Here is a 24,692-nt window from a genome sequence, read left to right on the forward strand (position 1 = left end):
ACCTACACATTATACTTACATTTTGAAGCTGACACAATTCCTGGAACATAGACATGGGCTCCTCTTAACACTGCATTGCCACACTGGGCTCCAACAATGGCTTCACACTGTTGTTTTTTTATATTCTTCCTAGGGACATTAAGACAAGAGAAATTGAACACAGTAATATACCTCCAAAACCTACCAATGTTTTCAATGTTTCAGTCTAAAGCCTAAATGAATAAGTTCTTTAATGTTGATTGTCCCAAGATAATGCCACTAATGAATAAATGAGAAAGTTCAAAAAAAGAAGGATAAATATAGAGAAAATAGTTAAAAAACAAACAAACAATGAGATGGGCACTGGAGAAAAGAAAAAATAAAGAGGTCCATCTGATGGAAGGCAATAAAGTGGCACCAAAAATTGCTTAATCATTTAACAAGTATTGCTGTTTTCATAACAGCATTAGAAGAGGAGAGAAATAAAGTTCCTGCCTTCAAAGACTAAAACAGACAATAAACAAGGAATTCAAAAACATTTCTACAGTGCTAGATTACTTCGTGGTATATTATCAATATTTTAAACTAGAGACAAAGTCTTTTTTTCTTCCTTTGCTGCCCAACTTTTTTGAATGTTTTGCAATTTCTCACCTCCAATTCACTCCTTAGATGACTAAAATCTGGGTATCACTTCTAATACTTAGACTTTTTCAAAGGTCGGGGGTGCCAATGTGATCAGCCCCGAACAAAAATCTCGAGCACAGAGTCTCCCATGAGCTTCCCGGGTTGGTAACATTTCACATGTTTTTTTCACAACTCCTTGCTGGGGAACTAAGTGGGTCCCATCTTCTTTCCACGATTTCTAGATGATCAAATCTCACTAAACTTCTTAAGTTTTATCCTACTCCTTCCTGGTCCCACACATTCTCATTGCTCATTTTCTACCTACTTCTAGAAAAGAGGTTTATTCTCCCAAGTTCCAAAACACGCCACTATCTCTTCTCACTTTGCACCCTATCCCTTGGCAATCTCATGATTTCAATAATCTCTTACAAAAATAATACACGTATTCTAACGTTTAGCCTTTCTAGACTCTGAGTTGATATTTCTAATTAACTGCAGGTAGCTATACCTAGCTGTCCCACAGTTACTTCAAACTCAAAAAGTCCTAAACAATGTTATTTTTCTCTGATCCACTCCTCAAATCTTTGGCAAACACCCCAAATCTTTTCATCCTCCTATGTTTCCAGTCTTGAACAAAGTCATTACCTGCCTGGACAACCAACCTCAGCATCATCTTAAACCCCTTCTTCCTAAACCTTCTAACTTGACATTCACTGAGTTACCAAATTATGCCACCTCTAGTTCTCTGACAGGTCTTGTGGGCCCATCCCCTGACATCAGGCCCACGTCATCTCTTAACTTGATCACCAAAATAGCTTCCTATCTTTTCCTTTGATGGTTTTCAGATCTTCTTTACGTCTTTGGTGTTCTGCAGTTTCATTCTGAAGTATCTATACATAGATTTATTTTTACTTTTGGCTTCAGACTCATTGTACTTCTTAAATCTGTTTTTCATCAATTCTGGAAAGTTCTTAGTCATTACATTTTCGAATCTTGTGTTTCCTCTATTAATTATATTCTCTACATCTAGGACTCATTAGAAATATGAAGTGCCTTTTCATTCTATTTTCTATGAGTCAACTTCACATTTTCAGTGTCTTTACCTCTGCTGCATTCTAGATAATTTCCTATGAGTCATCTACTTCAATAATTCTCCATCAGTTGGGTCTAATCTACAGTTTAACTCATTGAATGAGTTTTTCATTTTAATGATGCTATTTTTATTTCTAGAAATTCTTTTTCTATTTTACCTTTTTTCTCCTCTTAGAGTCTTTTATGGTTTAGATTCCTAGTTTTGTTTTAAATCATTTTAAGAAAACTGATTTCATAGTCTCTACCAGATAGCTCTATTTGCAAACTTTTGGGGGAAATCTAATCCTTCAGTTTGTTGTATATGCTGATTCTCACTGATGGTGGTTTGACTCCTGGTGTAGCTTTTAACCATAAGAAATGTGTGTGGCCTGGACTGAATGTGGGCCACTGTTAAGAGTGGTTTTGCCTGGTTTTTGCTAAGCACCTCATGAATTGGCTTGAGATCAAATTTTTATGTTAATTTCCCAGACTGCAGGTTTCAAGGCCACTTGGATAGTACGAATTTGAATTCCAAACCTGTACGAGGTATGGAACCACGGCTCTGCATTCTCTGAAGACTTTTTTTCAACCCAGACCCTAAGGCAAGAGAGATCCAGTTCCTACTTTACTGCCTTGCACTGACTCTGGCTATTTCTCACCTCCTAGTGTTAATACTTTGTTGTTAAAAACCAAAGCCTCTAAGTTTAGGAAACCAATCACCTCCTCTTCCATATCCCCTTGCCCCCAAACATTAGTTCACATGATTACTACTCTGTTTTCAGTTACTCTTCACTTTAATCCCTGAATATTTCACTTACATTCTTAATCACTAGCTGTGCATTTTATGGCCTATTTTATTTTTTATTTAGTATTCCTAGGAGTCTGTAGCAGAAACATTTTCAGGTTATCTAGTTCACCATATTGTTGGAAATATGTCTCCAGTCTTACAATTCATCATACACATACACACACCCACTCATAATAAACATTTCATGATACAATATCTTTGCTATAGGCAATAAAATATCATATAAAATATCCCATTTCTTTTAAAAATTGTTAGTAAAAAATCCATTAAATTGATTTCACGACCTACTAATGGGTCACAACCTACACACAGTTTGGAAAACACAGCTTTATGCTACTACCAGTATTATATTTCTAAAATGTAGACCTAATTATGACTCCAATAAAAATTCTTTGGCTCCTACAGTCTAGGCAAAAAAGAAAACATTCCTTAAAATCCTTTATACCTCACAGCCTGCCTCTCCCAACTTCTTCAACCTCATCTTCACCTCTCTCTCTGAAGTTCAATTTAGTAGCCAAATTTGATCACTTTTTTTTTTTTGTGAGGAAGATCGGCTCTGAGCTAACATCTGCCAATCCTCCTCTTTTTTGATGAGGAAGACTGGCCCTGGGCTAACATCCATGCCTGTCTTCCTCCACTTTATATGGGACGCCTCCACAGCATGGCTTGACAAGCGGTGCGCGCCCGGGATCCGAACCCGCAAACCCCAGGCCAGCGCAGCAGAGCGCGCGCACTTAACCACTTGCGCCACCAGGCCGGCCCCCAAACTTGACCGCTTTTGTCATGAACCACCACACATTTTCATGCCTCCATATCTTTGCATATGCTTTCTTGCTACCTAGCATATCCTTACCCACTTTATCTCCTCATTGGCCTAATTCCTACTCGCCTTCAGGGATCAACTAAAATAATATTTACTTGGAGAAAATCCTGACCAATTTCCTTGCACCCTGCCCTTCCTATTCTATGCTCTGATGGTGCTTACACCTCTACTGTGGCATTCATCACAGCCTGACTAGCACCAAACTTCCCTGCTTTTAGACTACACAACTATGTTTCATTCATCTTTGTTAACACCTTTGGGTCTTACATATAGCACCAATTCAAAAAATGTTTTGTGTAATGGAACCTTGTAGCGTTACTCAAAAATTTTGATGAGAATAATCATTTCATAGAGAAGAAAGAATTAAAGACTAGAGAAGTGAGTTATGGTAGCAGGCTATCTTTTCTTTGGAAGCCCTGGTTACAAAGTCAGTCCTTGGCTGGCATCTGGGAACTTAGATTTCAGGAGTGTTCCCACTATTAACTGAAAAGGGTAACTCAATGTGCCTAATTTGTTTGTACAAACAATGTGGTTTATGGTGAACACCATAAACTTTCCTTCTGGGAGGCTGGAATTTGGGTACGTACCAGGCAGTCGGTACCTACATGACCAGGTCTGAATAAAAACCCTGGATGTTCAGTCTCTAACAAGCTTCCCTGGTTGGCAACATCTCACATACTGTCAAACTCGTTGCTGGGGGAATTAAGTGCATGCTGTGTGAATCCACTAGAAAAGGAGTCTGGAAGTTTGCAAATGGTTTTCACTAGACTTTGCCCCATGCATCTTTTGCTAATTTTGCTTCAGATTCTTACACTGGAATAAATCATAGTCATGAGTATGACTATATGCTAAATCTTCTGAGTCTCTCCAGAGAAACATGGAATCAGAGAGTGGACTTGAGGATCCCTCAACACAAGGACTAACTGTATAAAAACATAATATGTTATATGCAAATATCAAGGTGTAAGTCAGCTTTGCTGCAGGGAAGTTTTAGCTGGAAATACAAAAGAGGAAATGTAAAAGTTGATGCGGGGCCATAAACACGCAAAAAGCTTAATTTTATTGAAATGTCTCTAAATAAAACAGTAAATCAACAACATTAAAGAAAGATGATTTTTTTGGTAAGGAAGATTGGCCCTGAGCTAACATCTGTGCCCATCTTCCTCCACTTCATATGTGGGACGCCACCACAGCATGGCTTGATGAGCAGTATGTAGGTCTGCGCCTGGGATCTGAACCCGTGAACTCCGAGATGCCAAAGAAGAACATGTCAACTTAACCACTACGCCACTGGGCTGGCCCAGAGTATAGTAATACGGATTGGAGGAAAAATAATATGCAGGTACTTAGATTAAAAGAAAACTATTAAAATAGCTAAAAATGAGGTCACTAGGAATTAAAGACAGAAATTATGAGAATGCCCCACTAAAGAGTATATAAAAATATAAACTTTTACCTATTTGGCACTTTTTTAACCGCACATTTTACAACTCTACACCAAATGGGAGATAAATATAATTGAGATATCACATGATAGCCTTGCATGCCAACCAAATATTTCTTTTCAGCAGGATTGCCATCTGTATTTCATCAGCAGTCTTTGTGCAATCACTTGAATATTTTATTGCATCTACCCTATCATTTCATGTATACAAACAGTAATTGATAGCTTAAAGTGCTGATTCTAGGGACAAGGCAATGACGAAAGATAGAAATCAAGCAGTTGAAAGAGAAGGGCAGATCCAGCCTCATTTGGATCTCAAGAGATTCACGCTATTGAATTATGCATTCAGTTGTGAAGGAAAGGAAGAAAGCTAATTTCCTGACCTGCTAGAAATATTTTCTTCAGATTTTTTTTTTTTTTTGTGAGGAAGACCAGCCCTGAGCTAATATCCAATGCCAATCCTCCTCTTTTTTTGCTGAGGAAGACTGGCCCTGGGCTAACATCCATGCCCATCTTCCTCTATTTTATATGGGACGTCGCACAGCATGGCTTAACAAGCGGTGCGACAGTGCGCGCCTGGGATCTGAACCAGTGAACCCCAGGCCGCCGCAGCAGAGCGTGCGCACTTAACCGCTTGCGCCACCAGGCCGGCCCCTTCTTGGGATTTTTATCAAAAAGGGAGGAATACTAACAGAGAAAAATGTAGAGATCCCTAAAAATTAAAATTGAATACTGGCCTAAAAAATTCTACTGATCTAAATGCAATCTTCAGAAAATGCTGATTGAGATATGAAGTTAAAAACATTTCTATATCAAGAGAAGCCTGGTATTCAATTTTCTCCTAAAGTTGGCATTGATACCATCAAATTCAGCATTACAACCTTATGTTCAATCTCATTAAATAATCAATGCTAAAACCTTCCCAACATTAAGATATATTTGATCAGTATATTAAATATCATGTTAAATAAACTGAGGGAACCTGAATTTATGGTGAGAAATTACTTTTAAAACTATTTAATGTCTATAAATAAAATTTAACCTATGTTTTGATATTTTAAATAACTGTGTGATATTGAGCTTCTAGTAAAAGATCAGTAAAGAGTAAGAGCGTATATTCCTTTTTCTGAAGCCCATAGAAATGGAGGAAAAAAAAATGAGAAGAAAATTCCATTTGCAATAAAACTAAGAAATAGCTATAATCCCAATGATGAAGAATAATTAGCTGACAGTGAAATTCAGATCCAACCCTAGTTCCTCAACAGGGTATGAATGTCTCTGAAAAGAAAAGGCTTCTGGGGGCCTAATCAAATATTTATTACTTAGAACCAGGACTGGAGGTTCAGGTAGAAAAAAGGAGAATCTTGGAATGTGTTGTCAGTGCCCCGTTCAGAGCAGATGCAGCTGAAAGAGGAACTGACTATCTGAATTGGCACAAGCAGACAATCTGTGTTTTCTCTAACACAACTGGATAAGCTGCCTCGAAGTAGCTAAGGGAGGAGAAGGGAAATAGCAACCAACTTGGTTGCTTCTCCCCTGAGTTAACTGAGCATCAACAAAAATTCAAGTCCCAAACAGAAAAGCAATGAGCTAGAAGCCTTCACAGACAGCCTCAGTCTTTATCAGCTCTGCTCACCACGATGAGAGACGTGCCACTAGGGAAGACCCAGTGAAAGCATTTCCGGAAAATATCTGATTAGCTGTCTGGGCACACACCTGACTCCATTCTGCACCATTCTTGAGCAGACTGCAAACTCGGTGAATCTATGTGAACGTACTCTTTCCAAAAACCAAGATACCGTTGCAAGGGAGAAAATTTTTTGTGGCCTCAGATTTCTTCATAGCTACACTTGATGCCATAAGATTACAAAAGCAATGTCTACAAAGTGCTGAGGGAAATAACATGTGACCTGAAACTACTACATCAGACCTCAGAAATCAACTATGCCATTAGAACTGAATGTAAGTATTACATCCATTTGAATTGTGCTTATGGAATAAAAATGTTATAAACCTTTACAACGTTAAAAAACAAACACAGTAAATAAGAATTGGCTGGTGCAGGTTTTAGGGAAATTTACGTGTAAGAACTTCCTCATTTTTCATAGCGGAAAGTCAAAAGATAACAGTGATGGTGAGTTTAAAAAATAAGAATTGACTTGCTCCTTTTAGAAATGAAGGGTAGGTATGTGAATCTACAATCCTAAATGATGTTTGAATACTTTCCTTAGTAACTCACCATTTGTGTTTAGTTCACTAACATTCTGATGAGCAGCCTAGATAAGTACAAAGAATAGGATGAAAAGATTATTAAGGTCAGGTAAAAGTAAGAAGTATAGAAAATAATTAAAGTTAAGTCATCTAAATATTTTAAAAGAACTAAAATGGCTAGTATTGGCAAGAATGGAAGAATCAGATTCTCTCATATACAGTTAGAAATATTAACTGGTAAAACTTTTTTGAGGGCAATATGTCTCAAACTGAAATACGCAGACCACTGAAGCAGTAATTTCCACGTTGTACCAATTTATCCTGTAGACATGCTTATGCAAGTCCACAAAGAAATATCTTAATATTCACTGTTGGTAATAATGAAAAACAGGAAAAAACTAAATGTTTATCAATAGAGGGCTGAAAAAATAAAGTTGAGCTCAATGATAAAATATAGTATTTAGATAGCTATTAAAGAGAATGAGATAGCATTAGGCAGAATCAGGGAAAATTATGGACATCATGGAAAGATGTCCACAGTATATTCTAAAATGAATCAAGAAGCATAACCTCAAAACACTTGTGATTGTGATCAACTGTAGTAACTGACTGGTTTGAAACTAAATAGGAAATAATAGAAATTAGAACAGTGGTTTCCTGGTGCGGAGCGGAAAGCAAGAGAATTTTCTGGGGTAATAGAAATGGTCTATATCTTGATTGGGGTGGGTCTTGGCTCCACAGCTGTATAAATTTGGCAAAACTCAGCAAATGGTACTCTCAATTAAGATCTCTCCATTTCACTGTATGCAAATTCCACCTTAAAAAATGAATAGAATAAGGAGCTTACAAAATCAATTATTTTAATTGCAAAAGTAATACCTGCTTATAGTTAAAAAAAAAAAAATAACTAAAACAGCAATGTTACAAGTGAAAATCTCCTCTTACCCTCTTTCTCCCAATCCAACTTCTTCAGAGTTAACCACTCAGTCAACCCTTGTTAATAGTTGGGTATGTTATACCCACTAGAGTTTCTTCTATATATAGTATACATAGATGTGCAGTTATATTTTTTTAATTGCAAAAGAAATGTAATTATCCTATGCACAGCAACATGCTTTTGATACTTAACAATTAATCATGAACATCTTTTCTTATTGGTAGATATAATTCTCCCACATTAAAGGCCGTATAATATTCCACTGCATGGATAAAACGTAATTTACTGAACCATTGCTCTACTGTTGACCACTAAACTACTTTAAAGCTTTAACAAAAAGAACATTTTTTTGTATTTATTATAACTCTTAGAGGTACAAAAAAAATATACCATAATTAGGGATTTTAAAATTCTCCTTGGGAATAGAATTCCCATTATAACATGAAAGCCTGTTTTCTTCAGTTTTCTAACGTATGCCTTCCAAATACATAAATGGCTAGAACAATGCCTGTTCTACTCACAGCAGGACATACATAATAATTTAACATAAATGTGAATTAATGAATAAAATGTTACAAACGCATCAGCTATGAAAGTAGGAAGTATGTTGCTTTGTATTTTTGCTGTAACTCAAAAAAAAGTTTTAGGGCCGGCCCCGTGGCTTAGCGGTTAAGTGCGCTCGCTCCGCTACTGGCGGCCTGGGTTCGGATCCAAGGCACGAACCAACGCACCGCTTCTCCGGCCATGCTGAGGCCACACCCCACATATAGCAACTAGAAGGATGTGCAACTATGACATACAACTATCTACTGGGGTTTGGGGAAAAAAAAGGAGGAGGATTGGCAATAGATGTTAGCTCAGAGCCAATCTTCCTCAGCAAAAAGAGGAGGATTAGCATGGATGTTAGCTCAGGGCTGATCTTCCTCACAAAAAAAAAAAAAAAGTTTTAATTTAGCACTGGAATCTCTTAAGACATACAGGTAAACAAATGAAATGAAGTAATGAAGTTTCTTAGAAAGTGGAAAAAATCAATTGCTGTACTAAATGGACCTAAAATGCATTACTCTCAAGGTATTTGGGTCCATTCCTTGTCTAGTATTATAATATTTTCCATGAGAGAGTATGCAGTCAGCATTTATAATTTGTCAATTCCCTCCTATCTATAGAAAGTTTCTAATAATGAAGAAACTTAGTATTACCACCAAATAGTTAAAAAGAACCTGTGACAAATTTAGAAGAACAGAATTTGAAAACGAAATAGTTACAAACCTAGGTCCAATAACAGGAATAAGTAAGACATCCTGAAGGTCTGGATGTTGAAGAATAGGAACACTTAATCCATTAAACTGCTGTTAAAAATAAACACACAGAATTATAAAGCAATCAAGCTATTTGATAAATTTCAGTTTATGGAGCTTTCCAGTATCATTACCTAGCAGAGCATGAAGATTGGTTTGGGATATTTTCACTTTATTCCACGGTATACTATAAAAATCAAAGACTTCAAAACAACTATGTTTTCTCTATAATTTGATTCTGAAGTATCCCCACTTCTTTAAAGGCTCAGTTTTGCTTACTGTTTGGCTTTATAAATACAAACCATGTTTACTTGAAGTGACTTACTCTGAAAACACATATTAAATATAGAATTGCATGCAGTACTCTTTTAAGAAAAGCTTCTGAATAGGACAATAAAGATTGAGATTATTTAATACTATGTATTTTACACTATCAACACCAGATGACATGTCAGTTTTGATGAGGGAAATAAATGCTTTTTGGCAAAGGTTCAGAATTTTCAGTATCGTCTATCGTACTTGGCCTTCAGAGTGGAAACGGGTGCAGGGCCAGTGGCATAGCGCTGGGGCCAGCTCACACAGTCTCCTGAGAGCCAACTCTGTGTATTCGTTCCCAACTCCATGGTCATGCTGGTAGCTTAAAAGTGACCACAGTAGGAGTATTTACACCATGGACATCAGCAAACACCACAAACCAGGGTCATTTTTCCCAGAAAGTGAGTTATTCAACATGTACCAGTGCACCAGCATTGCAGGCAGAAGATGACTGGGCACTTCACACAGTAGAATAAAGAGCAGAAGAGTGGACCGGACAGAAAGCCTGTGTACTCTATCAGAGGGCAACACGTGAATATTTGAGAACAAGTCTCTGCCATAAAGTCTAGGAATTATCAACTAACTAATTTTCACATACTATGTGAAAGAGCAGTAAGAATAACAGATATTTGCATTGCCCTATAGAATCCATACACCATCTAGAAAAAACTTCTAAAATCAACTTATTTCTAAGTTGATTTAAAAAAAAATTGTTCCTATTTTAGAACTATAACTACATTTCTACCAAGTATAGCTCACCTCAGCTACACAATCGGCCCTCCTGGTCACTACACGCTGCTTATTACAAAATCATAGACTTTTAGGGTTAGAATAGACCTCTTCACATGTATTTTAATGATGAAGCAACTGAGGCCCAGAGGGGTTGAGTGTCCTACCTAATCACTAAAAACAATAAATTCAGAATCAGAAGTGCTAAGTCCAAGTTCTAGCATTACCACTCACTATGTAACTAACAATTTAATATTCATGACCCTCAATTTCCTTATTTGTAAAATTGGCATAGTACTATATCATTCATAGGATTTTAGTGAGGAGCAACATGACACAGATTGTAGAAATGTATTTATGCACATGAGTTAAAAATTTGCACAAACCTTCTGAAGTTCATCAAATAACAGATTCTTCACATGTTGTACTGAAGCTAGATGTGTATTTACTCTGACAGTTGTGAATGATGGAGGGTGTGACAAGTGATTTAACAGAGTTTCAAACTTCCTTTCTGCTTCTTGTTTACCTAAAGCAGACACAATCTGAAAAGAAGAAAGCAGTAAGTTAATGTTTCAATTGCATTATATGAATTAAAAACATTAAGCAGAATATGCATATACATTTATTCCAACTAATGAAACATTTTTCAGCAATTGTTCAGTTCCATTTCACTTTGCTGTATTGTTTATGTGTTAATAACACTAGGGAATGGTAATACTTCACAGGGTTCTTGGGTTTAATTGTGATAATAAACACTCAACAAAATGCCCAACATAAAGGGCTTAGAAAAACACTGCCTCAACATCAAAGCATTTTTAACATTTTGAACATATCAATATCTGCTACACTTACTCATATAAATTCAGGATTTCATTCTACTTATTTATAATGTGTTAACTGTTACATCACTTCTGTAGAACTATTTACTTGCTAACCTCATATCGTAGAGCAAAACGATTAGCAGACTTTTAAAACACCAATATTTAAAGAATAAGTAACACTGATACTTTCATCCAAAGATCCCCCACGACGTCAGCTTTTTAATAAGGTATTATTAAATATAACAAATAGATATCCTCCAAAAGAAGACAGGTAGCAAAGATATCTGTCAGAAATGAAGCTAGAAAGACTCAACCAAGTTCCCTTGCAATTAACTGAAGCTTTTAGAGACATGTGTTGTTCCTTTTTTTGTCATCTTTGACTATGCCTAACAGAATCTTCATAAACCACTTGCCAGCCTAATAATCCACCAGCGTCAAAAATTAGTATTTTCTCAAGGTTTAGTTTGTTTTTTTAAAACTGAATATTCCTTTACCTTTGATACTTTTTACAAAGGGATGGCTTTTCTTTGTGTAAAAGCACATAGCGGGTTTGAGGCACAGGTTGTGTCAAAGAAAGACATTTGGATCTTCTTTCATAAAACAATGTTCACCATTTTAAAAATTGCTGGAAAAAATTGCTGAAGGCCTCTATTTCACTTAAGATGCTCCTTGTATTTTAAGTTCTTTGAAATCAAGAGAAGATAGTTTCTCTTTCCCTACTGTCTAGTCCCTTAACATAATCTTTGGAAATAAAATGAAGACATCCAATCTAAAAGTTATGGCTTCAGTAACATCTTCCAAAACAAATAACATGTAAGTGGCTTTACTTTAAATAGAAAACCAAAGATTTGGAAAATACACAGCTGCCGGGAGGCAGGATGGGGAAGTGGAAAGACCTCAGGATTGGCGATCAGAGACAATCAACATGTAATGAGGACTTCCCTGATGGGCACTGCCAGGAGCACACGGAATGGACAGCTGTTGAGGACTTAACTATGCGCCAGAACGACGCCAGCTGCTTTCACTTATGATTAATACCCTACAAAAACCTTGTAAGGTAAGTCTTTTTAGCCATCCTCAGTTTTACAGAAAAGGAAATCAAGGGTAAGTGATGTGAAGTAATTTACTCAAAGCACTGAGACGCAATTCAAGGGCTTGGGATTCCAAATCTGCGCCCTTTTCCATTGTACGTGAGCTCTTTAGCTTCAGATCTCAGCACTGTTACTCGAGAGGGGTGTCCATTCGGGTCAGTTACGTGACTCTTTGGACCCTCAGCTCTCTCACCTTTAAAAATGGGGAGGAGGGGCCGGCCGGGTGGCGCAAGCGGTTAGGTGCGCGCGCTCTGCTGCGGTGGCCTGGGGTTCGCTGGTTCGGATCCCAGGCGCGCACCAACGCACTGCTTGGCGGGCCATGCTATGGCGGCGTCCCATGTAAAGTGGAGGAAGATGGGCACAGATGTTAGCCCAGGGCCGTCTTCCTCAGCAAAAAAAGAGGAGGACTGGCGGATGTTAGCACAGGGCTGATCTCCTCACAAAAAAAAAAAAAAAAAAAAAAAAATGGGGAGGAAATCTCTACCAAAAAAATGTTTGCGCAGATTAAGACGTAAAGGTCTGCAGATCACCTAGCACCACTGGTGGAATTTAAGAGGCACCCAACAAATTAGGGTATCCTTTCCACCTGAGCGCCAGAGCAAGCGCTCTGAGAGCGCAGGCGTCTCTTCTTTAAAGGGCTTACATTCCCCAGGACGGGGGTCTTTTCTTGCGCATCCTGTAACCCCTTCAGTGCCAGGCACGAAACCGCTTTTTCCCCTCCCTTCTTTCCCATTCCTAAGTATTCACACAGAGACCCCATTCCCCTCTTATCTCGGAAAGCATTCACTAAATACTTGCGGAAAGATACTGGCATTTTTTACATTCAGAAAGTTGATTAATAAGAAACCACAGCTGTAAAGATAGGTTTCCTTTTACACGTTTCTCTTTTTCTCTCGAGTGTGTAAATATCTGACTTTTTGCAAATATCATCTAACATTTTTATCTGACCTACCTCCTTATTCATAAAGCCCGCTTTAAGATAATTTTCAACCTCAAGTCTCAAAGATATTTTAGGGAAAATAGACATTTTTCCTATTGCCTAGTTCTCCTCCAAGGGAAATGCTGGAAAACGGTGGGTTTTCTCTTTCCGAATTACAGGGAGCGTCCTGACAATGAACAACCGCCCACACGGTGCGGGGACCACGGGATGCCCAGGAAACTCGCGCCGCTCAGGCGAGCTCAACTCGGAAACGCGGAGGCTCATCCGGGGCCCTCAGCGCAGCCACTTGGGCGCGGCTTCCTCGCTCCACACCCGGTCCTCGGTCCTCCTGTAGGGACGCTCCCGGAAGTCACTGGGAGACAACGCCATTCACGCTGCAGCGAACGAACAAAACAATAGGCGTGCCGATCCAACCCGCTGTGAACTGGACAGGGACCTGGAAACCACGCCGGCACTGGCTCGGTCTCACTCAATCTCGAGGCCCAAATTTCCAAAACCTCGCCCCTAGTGCTCTGTGGAAAGCTGCTTCCGGTTTGCGTCACTTCCGGTGACGCGACGCCCCCCACCCCACCCTCCAATCCGCAGCCGCAAACTGCCACTACGTCACGTGGCCGGAGTTGCCCACTTCCGCCAGGGGCGCATCCGCTGGCAGGCGGCTTGGGCGGGGCTTTAAGGAGGGAGGGGCGGCTGCGCCGGTCAGCAAACAGATCAAGTGTCTGGGCGCAGGGGAAATGGGCAAATGGTGTGGGTTGAGTGGAAGACTTAGCCGGCCTGAATAAGGTGAGGGGTCCAATTAGTTACCTGCCAGGTGACCTCCAAAGAAAGGATGAAGCCAAGAGTGTATTTGGACGGATCAGCCACCCTTTGATTTCATGCAGTTACCTTACCTCTCTCAGGCATACACATCTGACTTCAGTTATGAATGAACTAACCCAAATTTTCTAAAGCTGGGTTAACGGTGTGTTACTATATCCATGAATGCTCAGGTAAAACTTAAAAACCCACGGATATACTTACGATTAGTTGAATAAGGCTGAAAGTTACCTGTATCATAGTTGATTTATACTTTAAAGCTCAGGAGACCCTTGGCATGATCTTTTTGTGTCACAGGTGAGGAAAAAGATTCAAAGGGAGAAGGTACCTAAGGAAAGTCACTGAGCCATTTTATGATTGAATAGGAAACTGGAAATTCTCCTGTCTCCTTGACTTAGTGTTTTTTGCAGCATACTGTAGTCATTAACACGTAACAGTAGGAAAGCGTTTTTTCTTAAGTCTTTTTCTCTTTAATTCTTACATGGAGAAGTTTTAAAAAGTTTAACAGCCACTTTCTATGATACACCTACCAGGTCCTGAAGAAGATATTTTAACTTATGCCACACAACAACCCTGCAAGGTGGTTATCATTATCTTTGTTAGATGACAGACTAGCAGATAAAAAACAGACAGATAGGTAAAAAACACACAGACAGATAAAAAACCAAGATCCCCAGGGGCCAGCCCCAGTGGCCTAGTGGTTAAGTTCAGCGTGCTCCATTTGGGCGGCCCAGGTTCGGTTCCCAGGCTCCGACCTACACTTCTCTGTTAGTGGCCATGCTATGCTGGCAGCCCACATACTAAAAAAAAATAGAGGAAGATTGGCATGGATGTTAGCCCAGGGCAAATCTTCTTCAGCAAAAAAAAAAAAAAAAAAACCCTAAGACCCAACTATATGCCACATATAGTAAAGGCACTTTAAACACAAAGACATAAATTTGTTAAAAAGATGGAAATAAAATACACCACACTAACACTTGAAAAAAGGTGGTTGAGCTGGAGCGGCTATATTAATACCAAAGTAGATTTTAGAGCAAAAATATTACCAGCTACAAAAAAGTCATTTCATAATGATAAAAAGCTCAAATAATAAGCAGCATAACAATCCTAAATGTTTATGCACCTAATAACAACTTCAAAATACATGAAGCAAGAACTGATAGAACTGCAAAGAAAAATAGACAGATTCACAATTGTAGTCCGAGATTTCAGTACTGCTCATTCAATAAGTGATAGAGCAAGTAGGCAGAAAATCATTGAGGATATAGCAGACTTGAACACCACGATCTTCTCAAGTATATTCATGGAACACTTAACAAAAAAGACTATATTCTGGGTCATAAAATAAATCTTAATAAAGAAGTAAAGGATTTAAGTCATACAAAGTACATTCCCTGACCACAAAGCAATCAAATTGGAACTCAAGAACAAATATATCTCTGGAAAATATTCAAATATTTGGAAAGTAAATAACATACATCTAAATAACCCCTGAGTTGAAGAGGTAATGAAAAGAGAAATTAGAAAGTATTTTGAACCGAATGAAAATGAAAACATATCACAATTTGCAGAATGCTTCTACAGTAGTACTTACATGGAAATTTATAGTGCCCAATGTCTGTATTAAAAAAGAAAGTTCTCTGGGGCCAGCCTGGTGGCCTAGTGGTTAAGTTCTGCACGCTCTGCTTCCATGGCTGGGGTTCATTTCCCGGGAGCGGACCTACGCCACTTGTCGGTGGCCATGCTGTGGCAGCAAGCCACATACAAAAAAAATAAAGGAAGACTGGCACAAATGTTAGTTCAGGGTGAATTTTCCTCTAGCAAAAAGAAGATTGGTGACAGATGTTAGCTCAGAACGAATCTTTCTCAGCAAAAAAAAAAAAAAGAAAGGTCTCAAATCAATGACCTTGGCTTTCACCTTAAGAAACTAGAGAAAGAAAAGCAAAGTAAGCAGAAAAAGGAAATAATAAACATCAAACATGAAATCAATGTGACACAAAAGAGAAAAACAATAGAGAAAAATCAATGAACCCAAATGCTTTCAGGAGATCAATAAAAGTGGTAAACCTCTAGCCAACCCAATAAGGAATAAAAGATGGCAAAAATTACCAATATCAGAATAGAGTAATGTGACATTACTACAGATTCTACAGATAGTAAAAGAATGAGAGTAATATTATGAACTTTATGTAAGTAAATTTGACAACTCAGATGAAGTGAGTAAATTCCTTGAAAGACAGAAATTACCAAAGCTCAGTCAAGAAAGAACAGATAAGCTAAATAGCCCTATATCTGTAAAAGAAACTGAAGTCCTAGTTAAAGACCTTCCCACAAAGAAAATTCCAGGCCCAAATGGCTACACTGGTGAATTCTACCAAACATTTTAGAAAGCAATGATACCAATTTTACACAAACTCTTCCAAAAAAATGAAGAGAAGAAATATGTCCCAACTCATTTTATAAGGCTAGCATTACCCTGAAACCACACAAAGATATTAAAAGAAAGAAAACTGTGTCATGACCATGGAGGTAAAAATTCTAAACAAAACATTAACAAATCAAATTCAACTATCCATTAAAAGGATAACTGGTCATGACCAAATGGGGGTTTATCCCTAGAATGCAGGGTTGGTTTAACATTCAAAAATCAGTTAATGTTATTCACCATATTAACAAACTAAAAAAGAAAAACCATATGGTCACAGCAGTAGATTAAAAAACTGCACTTGACAAAATTCAACATCTATTCCCGCTAAAACTTTCAGCAAACGGGGAATACAAGGGAACTTCTTCACTATGATAAAGAAGATCTATGACAAGATCTACAGCTAACATCCTACGTAATGGTGATCAATAAGATCAAGAACAAGACAGGAATGACTTGTTTTACTCCTTCTATTCAGCACCATACTAGAGGTTCTAGCCAGTGTAATCAGGCAAGATAAAGAAACAAAAGGCATCCAGAAAGGAAAGGAAGAAGTAAAACTGTATTGATTACCAGACAACATGATGACATAATAGGAGTCAGCAAACTCCAACCTCTGGGCCAGGTTGCTTGTTTTGGTAAATAAAGTTTTACCTAAATACAGCCATGTCCATTAATTTATGTACTGTCTATGGCTACTCTCATGGTAAATGGCAGAGCTGATTATTTGTGACAGAGAATGTATTGGCCACAAGTCTTAAATATTTACTATCTTTAGTAAGATAGTAGTTTACGAAAGAAAAAGTTTGACAATATTTGGTTGTGTAGAACATCTGATGGAATCTACAAAAATTATACTGGAACTAATAAATGAGTTTAGCAATGTTGGAAGATACAGAATCAATAAACAAAAATCAGCTGTATTCCTATATATTAGCAATGAATAATCAGAAATTAAAATTTAAAATATATTATTTATAACTGCATTGAAAGGTAAGAAATACAGGTAATTTCATAAAAGATGGAAAGGACTGTACACTAAAAACTACAAAATATTACTGAGAAAATTAAAGACCTATATAAATGGAGAGAGATACTCTCTTCAGGGGTTGAAAATTCAGTAGATTTAAGTTAAGAAGTCAATTCTCCCTAAATTAATCCGTAGATTCAACATAATCCAAATTGAATTTTCCGAAGACCAGCATACTCTTTTTTTTTTTTTAAGAAATTGACAAGCTTATTCTGCAATTCATGTGGAAATACAAAGGATGTAGAATAGAAAAATAACCCTGAAAAAGAAAATTGAAAATTGGAGGACTAACACTACAAAAGTGATAAACTGACTATGCTGAAGGTCAAGTTAAACAGGACGGACACACTAAGGAGAGGATAGAAAGACAATGGCAACCAGAGGTTAGATGCAGTTTTAACATAAATGATCAGATAGTTCCTTGTAAAACATGGCTCAAATAACAGTTTCAATAACCAGAAGGCAGAACAAAGGTTCATATAGATATATGGGTGCATCTAGAGAGCACACATCCCTCAGAAACAAACACACACAAGTCAGTCAGTCAAAGAACAAATAATCCTATAGCAGTCTACTGTGAGAGCTGCACCCCCATCTTAACTGCTGAAATATAGAATGTTAAAGTAGAGTCTTAGGCAAAGACAAACTATTAGATCAAATGAAAATAGGAATAACTTCTATAATAAAATCAACAAAAATTTAATACTATAGTAAATTTTATTTTAAAAATGCTCTCCACCCCCAAAAAAATTGTCAGAAGCTTCTTTTAACAGCGTTATTGAGACAGAATTCACATATCACAGAATTTAAAGTGGATAATTCCGTGGTTTTTAACATATTCCAAGTTGTACAACTATCACCACAATCTAATTTTAGAATATTTTCATCCCCCCGCAAAAGAAACCCCATATCCACTGGCAGTCACTCCCCATTCTCCCCAGCCTCTGGCAATGACTAATCTACTTTCTGTCACTATAGGTTTGCTTATTCTCAACATTCCATATAAATGGAGTAACATAATATGTGATGTTTTGTGATAGACTTCTTTCTTTTAGCGTAATGTTTTTAAAGTTCATCCGTGTTCTAATGTGTATCAGTACTTCACAAAAATTTTCTACTACTTACTTATCTAATGCCTCTGGGAAGTTTGTGGCTCCTATGATGATAACTCCTTCACTGAGTTTAAAAAAAAAGTTAAAATTAAAACAGCACACATACAGAAATGCTCTACACAAAACTGTTTATCATTAAACTTAATAACAGCAAAGAAAAGGGGTTGATCTTTTTTATGCCCAAAATAATAAGACATCTCTAATTGTTTTTGAAAAGGAATGAATGTTCGGCCAGTGCACTTCAATAAAAGTGCTAATAATAAATCCCCAAATCATCTGTGATTATAGACCTTCACAATATTTGTTCTACTTAGGAAGAGATGACTTGCCACAGAAAGCTTGGTTACCTAACTAATTTTTGAAAAATATTTTTCAAGTTTACCAATTCAAATTATTTGCTCCTAGACTTCCTATTTGATTCCAGAATGTCTTGTATGACTTTAAGAAACGTTTTTGCTTCTTTCAAAGCAACCCCACCTCTTGCTTTTTATATTATGAAAATCGATATAAGCTTTTTAATCTCCCACAACACTTAAAGCTAGTCACAGATTAGGCGGGAACCAGCGTCCTCTCCCCTTTACATCTCCAAATAGGCCATTAGTCTCAGCTGGAATCATTGCTTTCCTGCCATAAGTATGATACAATAAATGACAAAGGATGTAAATATCACCAATTAAGAGAAGTTGATACATCTTTATCCCATTAGTAATGGAAACAATACAATACTGAGAAAAGCTTGTCTTGACTTCTTGCACGAGGGACTGTTCCGCTGCCCTTAAACATGACATTTTTCGCATCTCTAGAATGTTACCAAAAATATTACCATATTCCACACAGAGGAAGTTTCAATTACCTATCCATTTCAGCAAGAAGTTGATTTATAGTCTGCCTTGACTATGGATGCATTGGACATGCACTTCGCTTGCCACTAACAGAATCTGATTCATCAATAAATATAATACAAGGAGCGTATGCTTTTACTTCCCCTATGAAAACAGAAAAGATTCAAACAAGTTTAATGAAATCAACACTTTTTTTAACAAACCCATAAATATTAAAAACCTATAACATTGTCAAAAGCCAATATTCTTTTGGGAGAAAATACACAAAAGTTCTTCTTTTTTTTTTACTTATTTAAGAACAGTAGCCTCAAACGAAAAAAAACTATACCATACAGAATGATACAAAATTTTTAAAAAAATGAGTATTCATTCTTCCTAGCTGTACAGATATCAGACAGTCAGGTTTGAGGCTAATTACTCTTTAATTACATACTGTAAAATTGATGAATAAAATGAAAAAAAGCTTTTTAGCAGCCCCCAAAGCTCATCTATCACTTCTGCTAGCTCTTCTGACTATTTGGGGAAAAAAACGACAGTTTGTTTTAGCTCACACATTAAGTTACCTGAAACCAGAACCCCACAATGGCTATTTCAGCTGCCTATCAATCGTATTCACGAAGCAAAGAAAGGGCAAGAAATCCTCTTTCCCTAAAATTTCATATTGCATGAAAGATATATTAAAACACACAGAAAAGATTTCTTATGCGGCTGGCTCCCACACCCACAAACGTCTCAGCAAATCCTGATCCAGAAGCGTAATAAAAAGGAACATCGGCTTCTCTGGCCACAGCTCCACCAAGAGGTGTCCTTCCTGTCCCCGGTGGTCCAACCAAAAGAATTCCTAAAAGAAAAAGTAAGAAGAATGATTCAAAATACAAAAACAAAAACAAAAACCCTGATATGAACCTCTAAAACAAATAATTATTAATTTATGTAGTTGTGAGTTTGAAGACACGTCAATGACTGATACTGTGAAACACAGCATAACGTATTTGTCTCCATTAATGATTCCCTTCAGGATCCTCTCCATAACTGATTTTCCTGTATCATTTAGTTTACACATCAGCCACAGACAAGACAGAAAATTGAGGAAAAGGATGATAAACATTTATCACTAAACAAGTAAGATAAAATTCACATAAAAACAAATTAAAAGACAACCAAATGTAACGCACAAACCTTGACTTGATGCTTTTCCATTAAAAAATTTTTTTTTTTTTAATTCTAGGGACATTGGGTGAAAAGTTGAAAAAAGGCCAGAAAGTATATGATATTAAGGAAATAGTGTTTAATTTAATTTGGTAGGATAAATTATTGTGTTTATTTAGGACAATATCCTTATTCTTAGGTGATGCATACCAAAATATTTAGATGTAAAGTCATTTCTACAGCTTTCTTTCTAACTTTTCCATATGTTTGAAAAATTTCATAATAACAGTAAGTTTATCATAAGTTGGAATAATAGAATTCCATGATTTACATATAACTTTTTCATTTTTCAGACATTTAAAAAGGCAACAAAACTGTATTAATGCTGCATTTTAAAATAAAAAAACTCTTTTTAAGGAAAGCTGAAAATACCTTTAAGACTATCCTAGTATTGCCATGATATTGTGATTCCCAACTGGTTTAAATCATCGTTATATCAATTTCTATAGATTCATCACTTAGGCATGACTGATTAAATCATTGGCTGTTAACAATTAAGCTCAGTCTCCAGACTCTCTCCCCTGAGTGGGACTGAAAGTTCCAACCCTCTATTTACATGGTTGCTTCCCCTGGCAACCAGCCCCCATCTTTAGGTATGCTCCAAACATTACCTCATTAATATAGCAAAAAACACCTTTATCACTCTCATCATTTGTGAAATTCCTAGAGTTTTAGGAGCTCTGTGCCAGAAACAGGCACGAAGACCAAATTATTTCTTATTACAAATCACAACGTCACAGTCTTTAAAAATCATATTGAGTAACTGTGAGGAATCAGACAAAGCCAAATTGAGGAACATTCTACAAATAGTGTATACTTTACACAATTGTTAAGATCATAAAAGATCCACCCTCCTAAAAAAAAAGGCTGAGGAATTTTTTCAGATTAAAGAAATATATTATGCGTGAACCTAGATTGGGTCCTGAACCTGGGGTGGGTGTGGGAGATGGGAGGACCTCGCTACAAAGGATGTTATTAGGACCACTGCTGATACAGTAGTCCCCCCTTATGCAAGGGGGTAAAGTTCCAAGACCCCCAGTGGATGCCTGAAACTGCGGATAGTACCAAATAACTATGTTTTTTCCTATACTAAGCACTTACCACGCCCTGTGGCTGTAACTTTTGTAGTCTGAGATGCAACAGCACAACTAGCACAAATTTCTTTTTCCTTCTTTACAATTTCACAGATAGAAGATTCATTCTTACTGTAGATCTTAGCAACCTCAACATACAATTTTTTTCTTTCCTTATTCAGGTGAGAACTTTCACCTTTTCACTTAAAGGAAGCCCTTTACATCTTCTTTTTGGCATATCTGAATTGCCAGCATCACTACTCTTGTGCATTGGGGCCATTACTAAGTAAAATAAAGGTTACTTCAACAGGAGCACTGCAATACCACAAGAGTAGATCTGATAACCTAACCGAGACTGATACTAAGTGACTGACTAAGGGGCAGGTAGCATTTACAGTGTGGATACGCTGGACAACGGGATGATTCACGTTCTGGGCAGAATGGAGCAGGATGGCACGAGATTTCATCGAGCTACTCAGAGTGGTGATCAATTTAAAACTCATGAATTGTTTATTTCTGGAATTATCCATTTAATATTTTCAGACCATGGTTGACTGTGGGTAACTGAAACCAAAGGAAGCGAAAACAAGCATAACGGGGTAGTATTGTATTTGAATGTGACCGTGAATTTGACAGCAGCTTTGGATCCGTGTTACATTGCCTGATTTTAATAATTGTACTGGAGTTATGTAAAGAGACTATCCTTAGTCCTAGGAAATACACAATGAGGTATTTAGGGATAAGGGAGCATGATATCTACAATTTATTCTCAAATAGTTAAAAAATACATGTATATAAAGAAAGCAAATGAACAAATGGGACAAAATGTTAAAAAACTGTTGAGTCTAAGGGGCTGGCCCAGTGGCATAGTGATTAAGTTTGGCACACTCCGCTTCAGCGGTCCAGGTTTGCTGGTATGTATCCTGGGTGCCGACCTACACCTCTCACCGAGCCATGCTGTGGCAGTGACCCACATACAAAATAGAGGAAGATTGGCATGGATGTTAGCTCAGGGCCAATCTTCCTCACCAAAAAAAAAAAAATTGTTGAGTCTGAGTTAAGAGTATGGAAAGAGTTCTCTGTACTATTCTTGCAAATTAAAGTTTGAAATTATATCAAATTTTTAATTACCAAAAAAAAAAAGTTATAGAACGATATGGTCAGAAGGAACATTTATTTGTAAAATAGCAATTAAGAACTAAACTTTAATCAGTTAAATCTGACAAAAATTAAATTAATAATATATTTCAGTATTTTTTCATGTCTAGTCATGGTAAAGGGGAAATATCTTACCTTTTGGAAGTTTACCTCCAAGCACAGTAAATTTTTGTGAATTTTTCAAGAATTCAACAACTTCCTGTAATTCTTGTTTAGCTTACTCCACCTAAAATGACACAATTTACTAAATTTAAATACTGATTAGATTATCAAGGCATCCTCTTTGAACATCGTAGATTTAATTGGAAATTAACTCGGCTTTCTCCTTGTTTCAGTGAAAGAAGTAGAGAAAACGCACAACCAAATGGTTCTCTCCTAACCCTTATTTTTAATTATGCAAAATCTTCTTACATATCTCAACAAAAACCGTTTTTAACTTCTTACATTTTCAAGAAATAGTGCTTCCTCCAGTTAACAAGGACTGTTACATTCAAAATTCTAGTTAAATGTGTCAATGGCATTTGATGTAAACAAAAAGAGTCACCTAGCCAAGTTTCAAATCCAGAACTTTTTGAACCTGGTTATAAGTTTCAAGGGCAAATTATGTGGACTTACTATATATTAACAATAAGGTGGTCTGGGTTTAAGTGATAACATTAATTTGTGATTAATTATGAGGTTGTTTTCATTATAAGGAATTACTACTAGATTATAAACAATTCAGTTCCTAGAAAATGCCAAGGGACAATCACTAAAATTAAGCTGTGGTGTACCGACATTGTTTGTAAGTGGTTATGGCAAAAGATGTTTAGAAGACTTAACCCCCAAATACAAAATTTTGCAGAATTGTGATCCCTAACCCAATCTGGCCAAGAAAGATGGCAAATAGAACCTTAGCTCAACTTGAAAAACTCGGCTATAAGATTAAGAAAGCTGTCTATCAGAAATGGTAAGCAATTTTCCTAGGTTGCTTACAACTGAAAGTCACAAGTGTAAACACCTAGGGCCAGAATGAAACCAAAAAGGAATGCAGAAGACCAGGTGTAAAGCAATAGTGGTGGTAATAAGCTGAACTGAAAAGCCATAGTCCCTTCAAGAGGGCAACAATCTCGATTTGGTTCTACCAAGGAATAGAGATCTAGTGCTCCAGACTTTAGTTTTCCAAGGAATAAAAATACCAGAAATCTTTTTGTGGGTGAAATCTTCCAATTTAAAAATGTTGGCTACCAATTTAAGTTAAAAATGTGTTTGTGTATATACTTATTTATATTTATTTATTTTAAATTACACTGGCCATATAATACATTTGTTAATCCAGTTCAGCTCACTGGCAGTCAATTTGGAACCTCATGTTAGACAACTTTAAATAGCTCTCAGTGAGGGAAAAAGAAACTCAAGTACATTGTGCAGAGTGAAAAAGAATCTACATAGGAAGGAGCGTACTAAAACATGACACATATCTCTGGGCCAAAGGGCCTTCTGAAAATCTAAAATTAAACTTATGACTATCTTAGATTTCCAGAAAATTACCCAGGACTATTTCCAGGAAATATATAATTGTTGAAGAGTAAGCAGATTTTTTGTTAGGCTTGAAATAGTCTTTAAAGTTATTCTGATTAAATTATTAAAAATTTACTAAAATGTTTATAAAGTTAACGGTTAAAAGCAAAGCTTTGTCCACTCCTAGGCCCAAGAGAAATGTGTCCATATGCTCACTAAGAGACCTGTTCAAGAACATTCACAGCAGCACTATTTGAAACTAGAAATAACCAAATGTCCACCTAATGTAGAATAAATATACAGCATTGTGGTATTTGTAGAATAGAACATTATGCAATGAGGATGAATGAACTACAACTCCATATAACAACATGGACGGATCTCACCAATATCATGTTGGGTGATAGCAGCCATACTTTCTATGTGTATTACGTTTATG

The 24,692-nt window shown here is 36.9% G+C and overlaps 1 protein-coding gene across 7 annotated transcripts in view; it reads right to left on the reverse strand.

Annotated features, from left to right (window-relative positions):
• Positions 1 to 13,592, reverse strand: part of NSUN6 (NOP2/Sun RNA methyltransferase 6) — a 70,508-nt gene extending 56,916 nt beyond the window's left edge. For 3 of the 7 annotated variants that reach the window (XM_058532506.1, XM_058532504.1, XM_058532503.1), the window contains exons 1-4: positions 13,104 to 13,589; positions 10,626 to 10,781; positions 9,167 to 9,246; positions 20 to 129 (exon numbers count right to left, since the gene is read on the reverse strand). In XM_058532506.1, coding sequence (XP_058388489.1) covers positions 20 to 129; positions 9,167 to 9,246; positions 10,626 to 10,781; positions 13,104 to 13,178 — 421 coding nt within the window. In that variant the 5' untranslated portion in view covers positions 13,179 to 13,589. Of the gene's footprint in view, positions 1 to 19; positions 130 to 9,166; positions 9,247 to 10,625; positions 10,782 to 13,103 lie in introns of all 7 variants that reach the window. The other 4 variants (XM_058532507.1, XM_058532509.1, XM_058532508.1 and 1 more) reach the window with 4 other exon arrangements.
• Between the last annotated feature and the right edge of the window lie 11,100 nt (positions 13,593 to 24,692).

Source organism: Diceros bicornis, chromosome 36 (genome assembly GCF_020826845.1).
Source record: "Diceros bicornis minor isolate mBicDic1 chromosome 36, mDicBic1.mat.cur, whole genome shotgun sequence".
Classification (NCBI taxonomy): domain Eukaryota; kingdom Metazoa; phylum Chordata; class Mammalia; order Perissodactyla; family Rhinocerotidae; genus Diceros; species Diceros bicornis.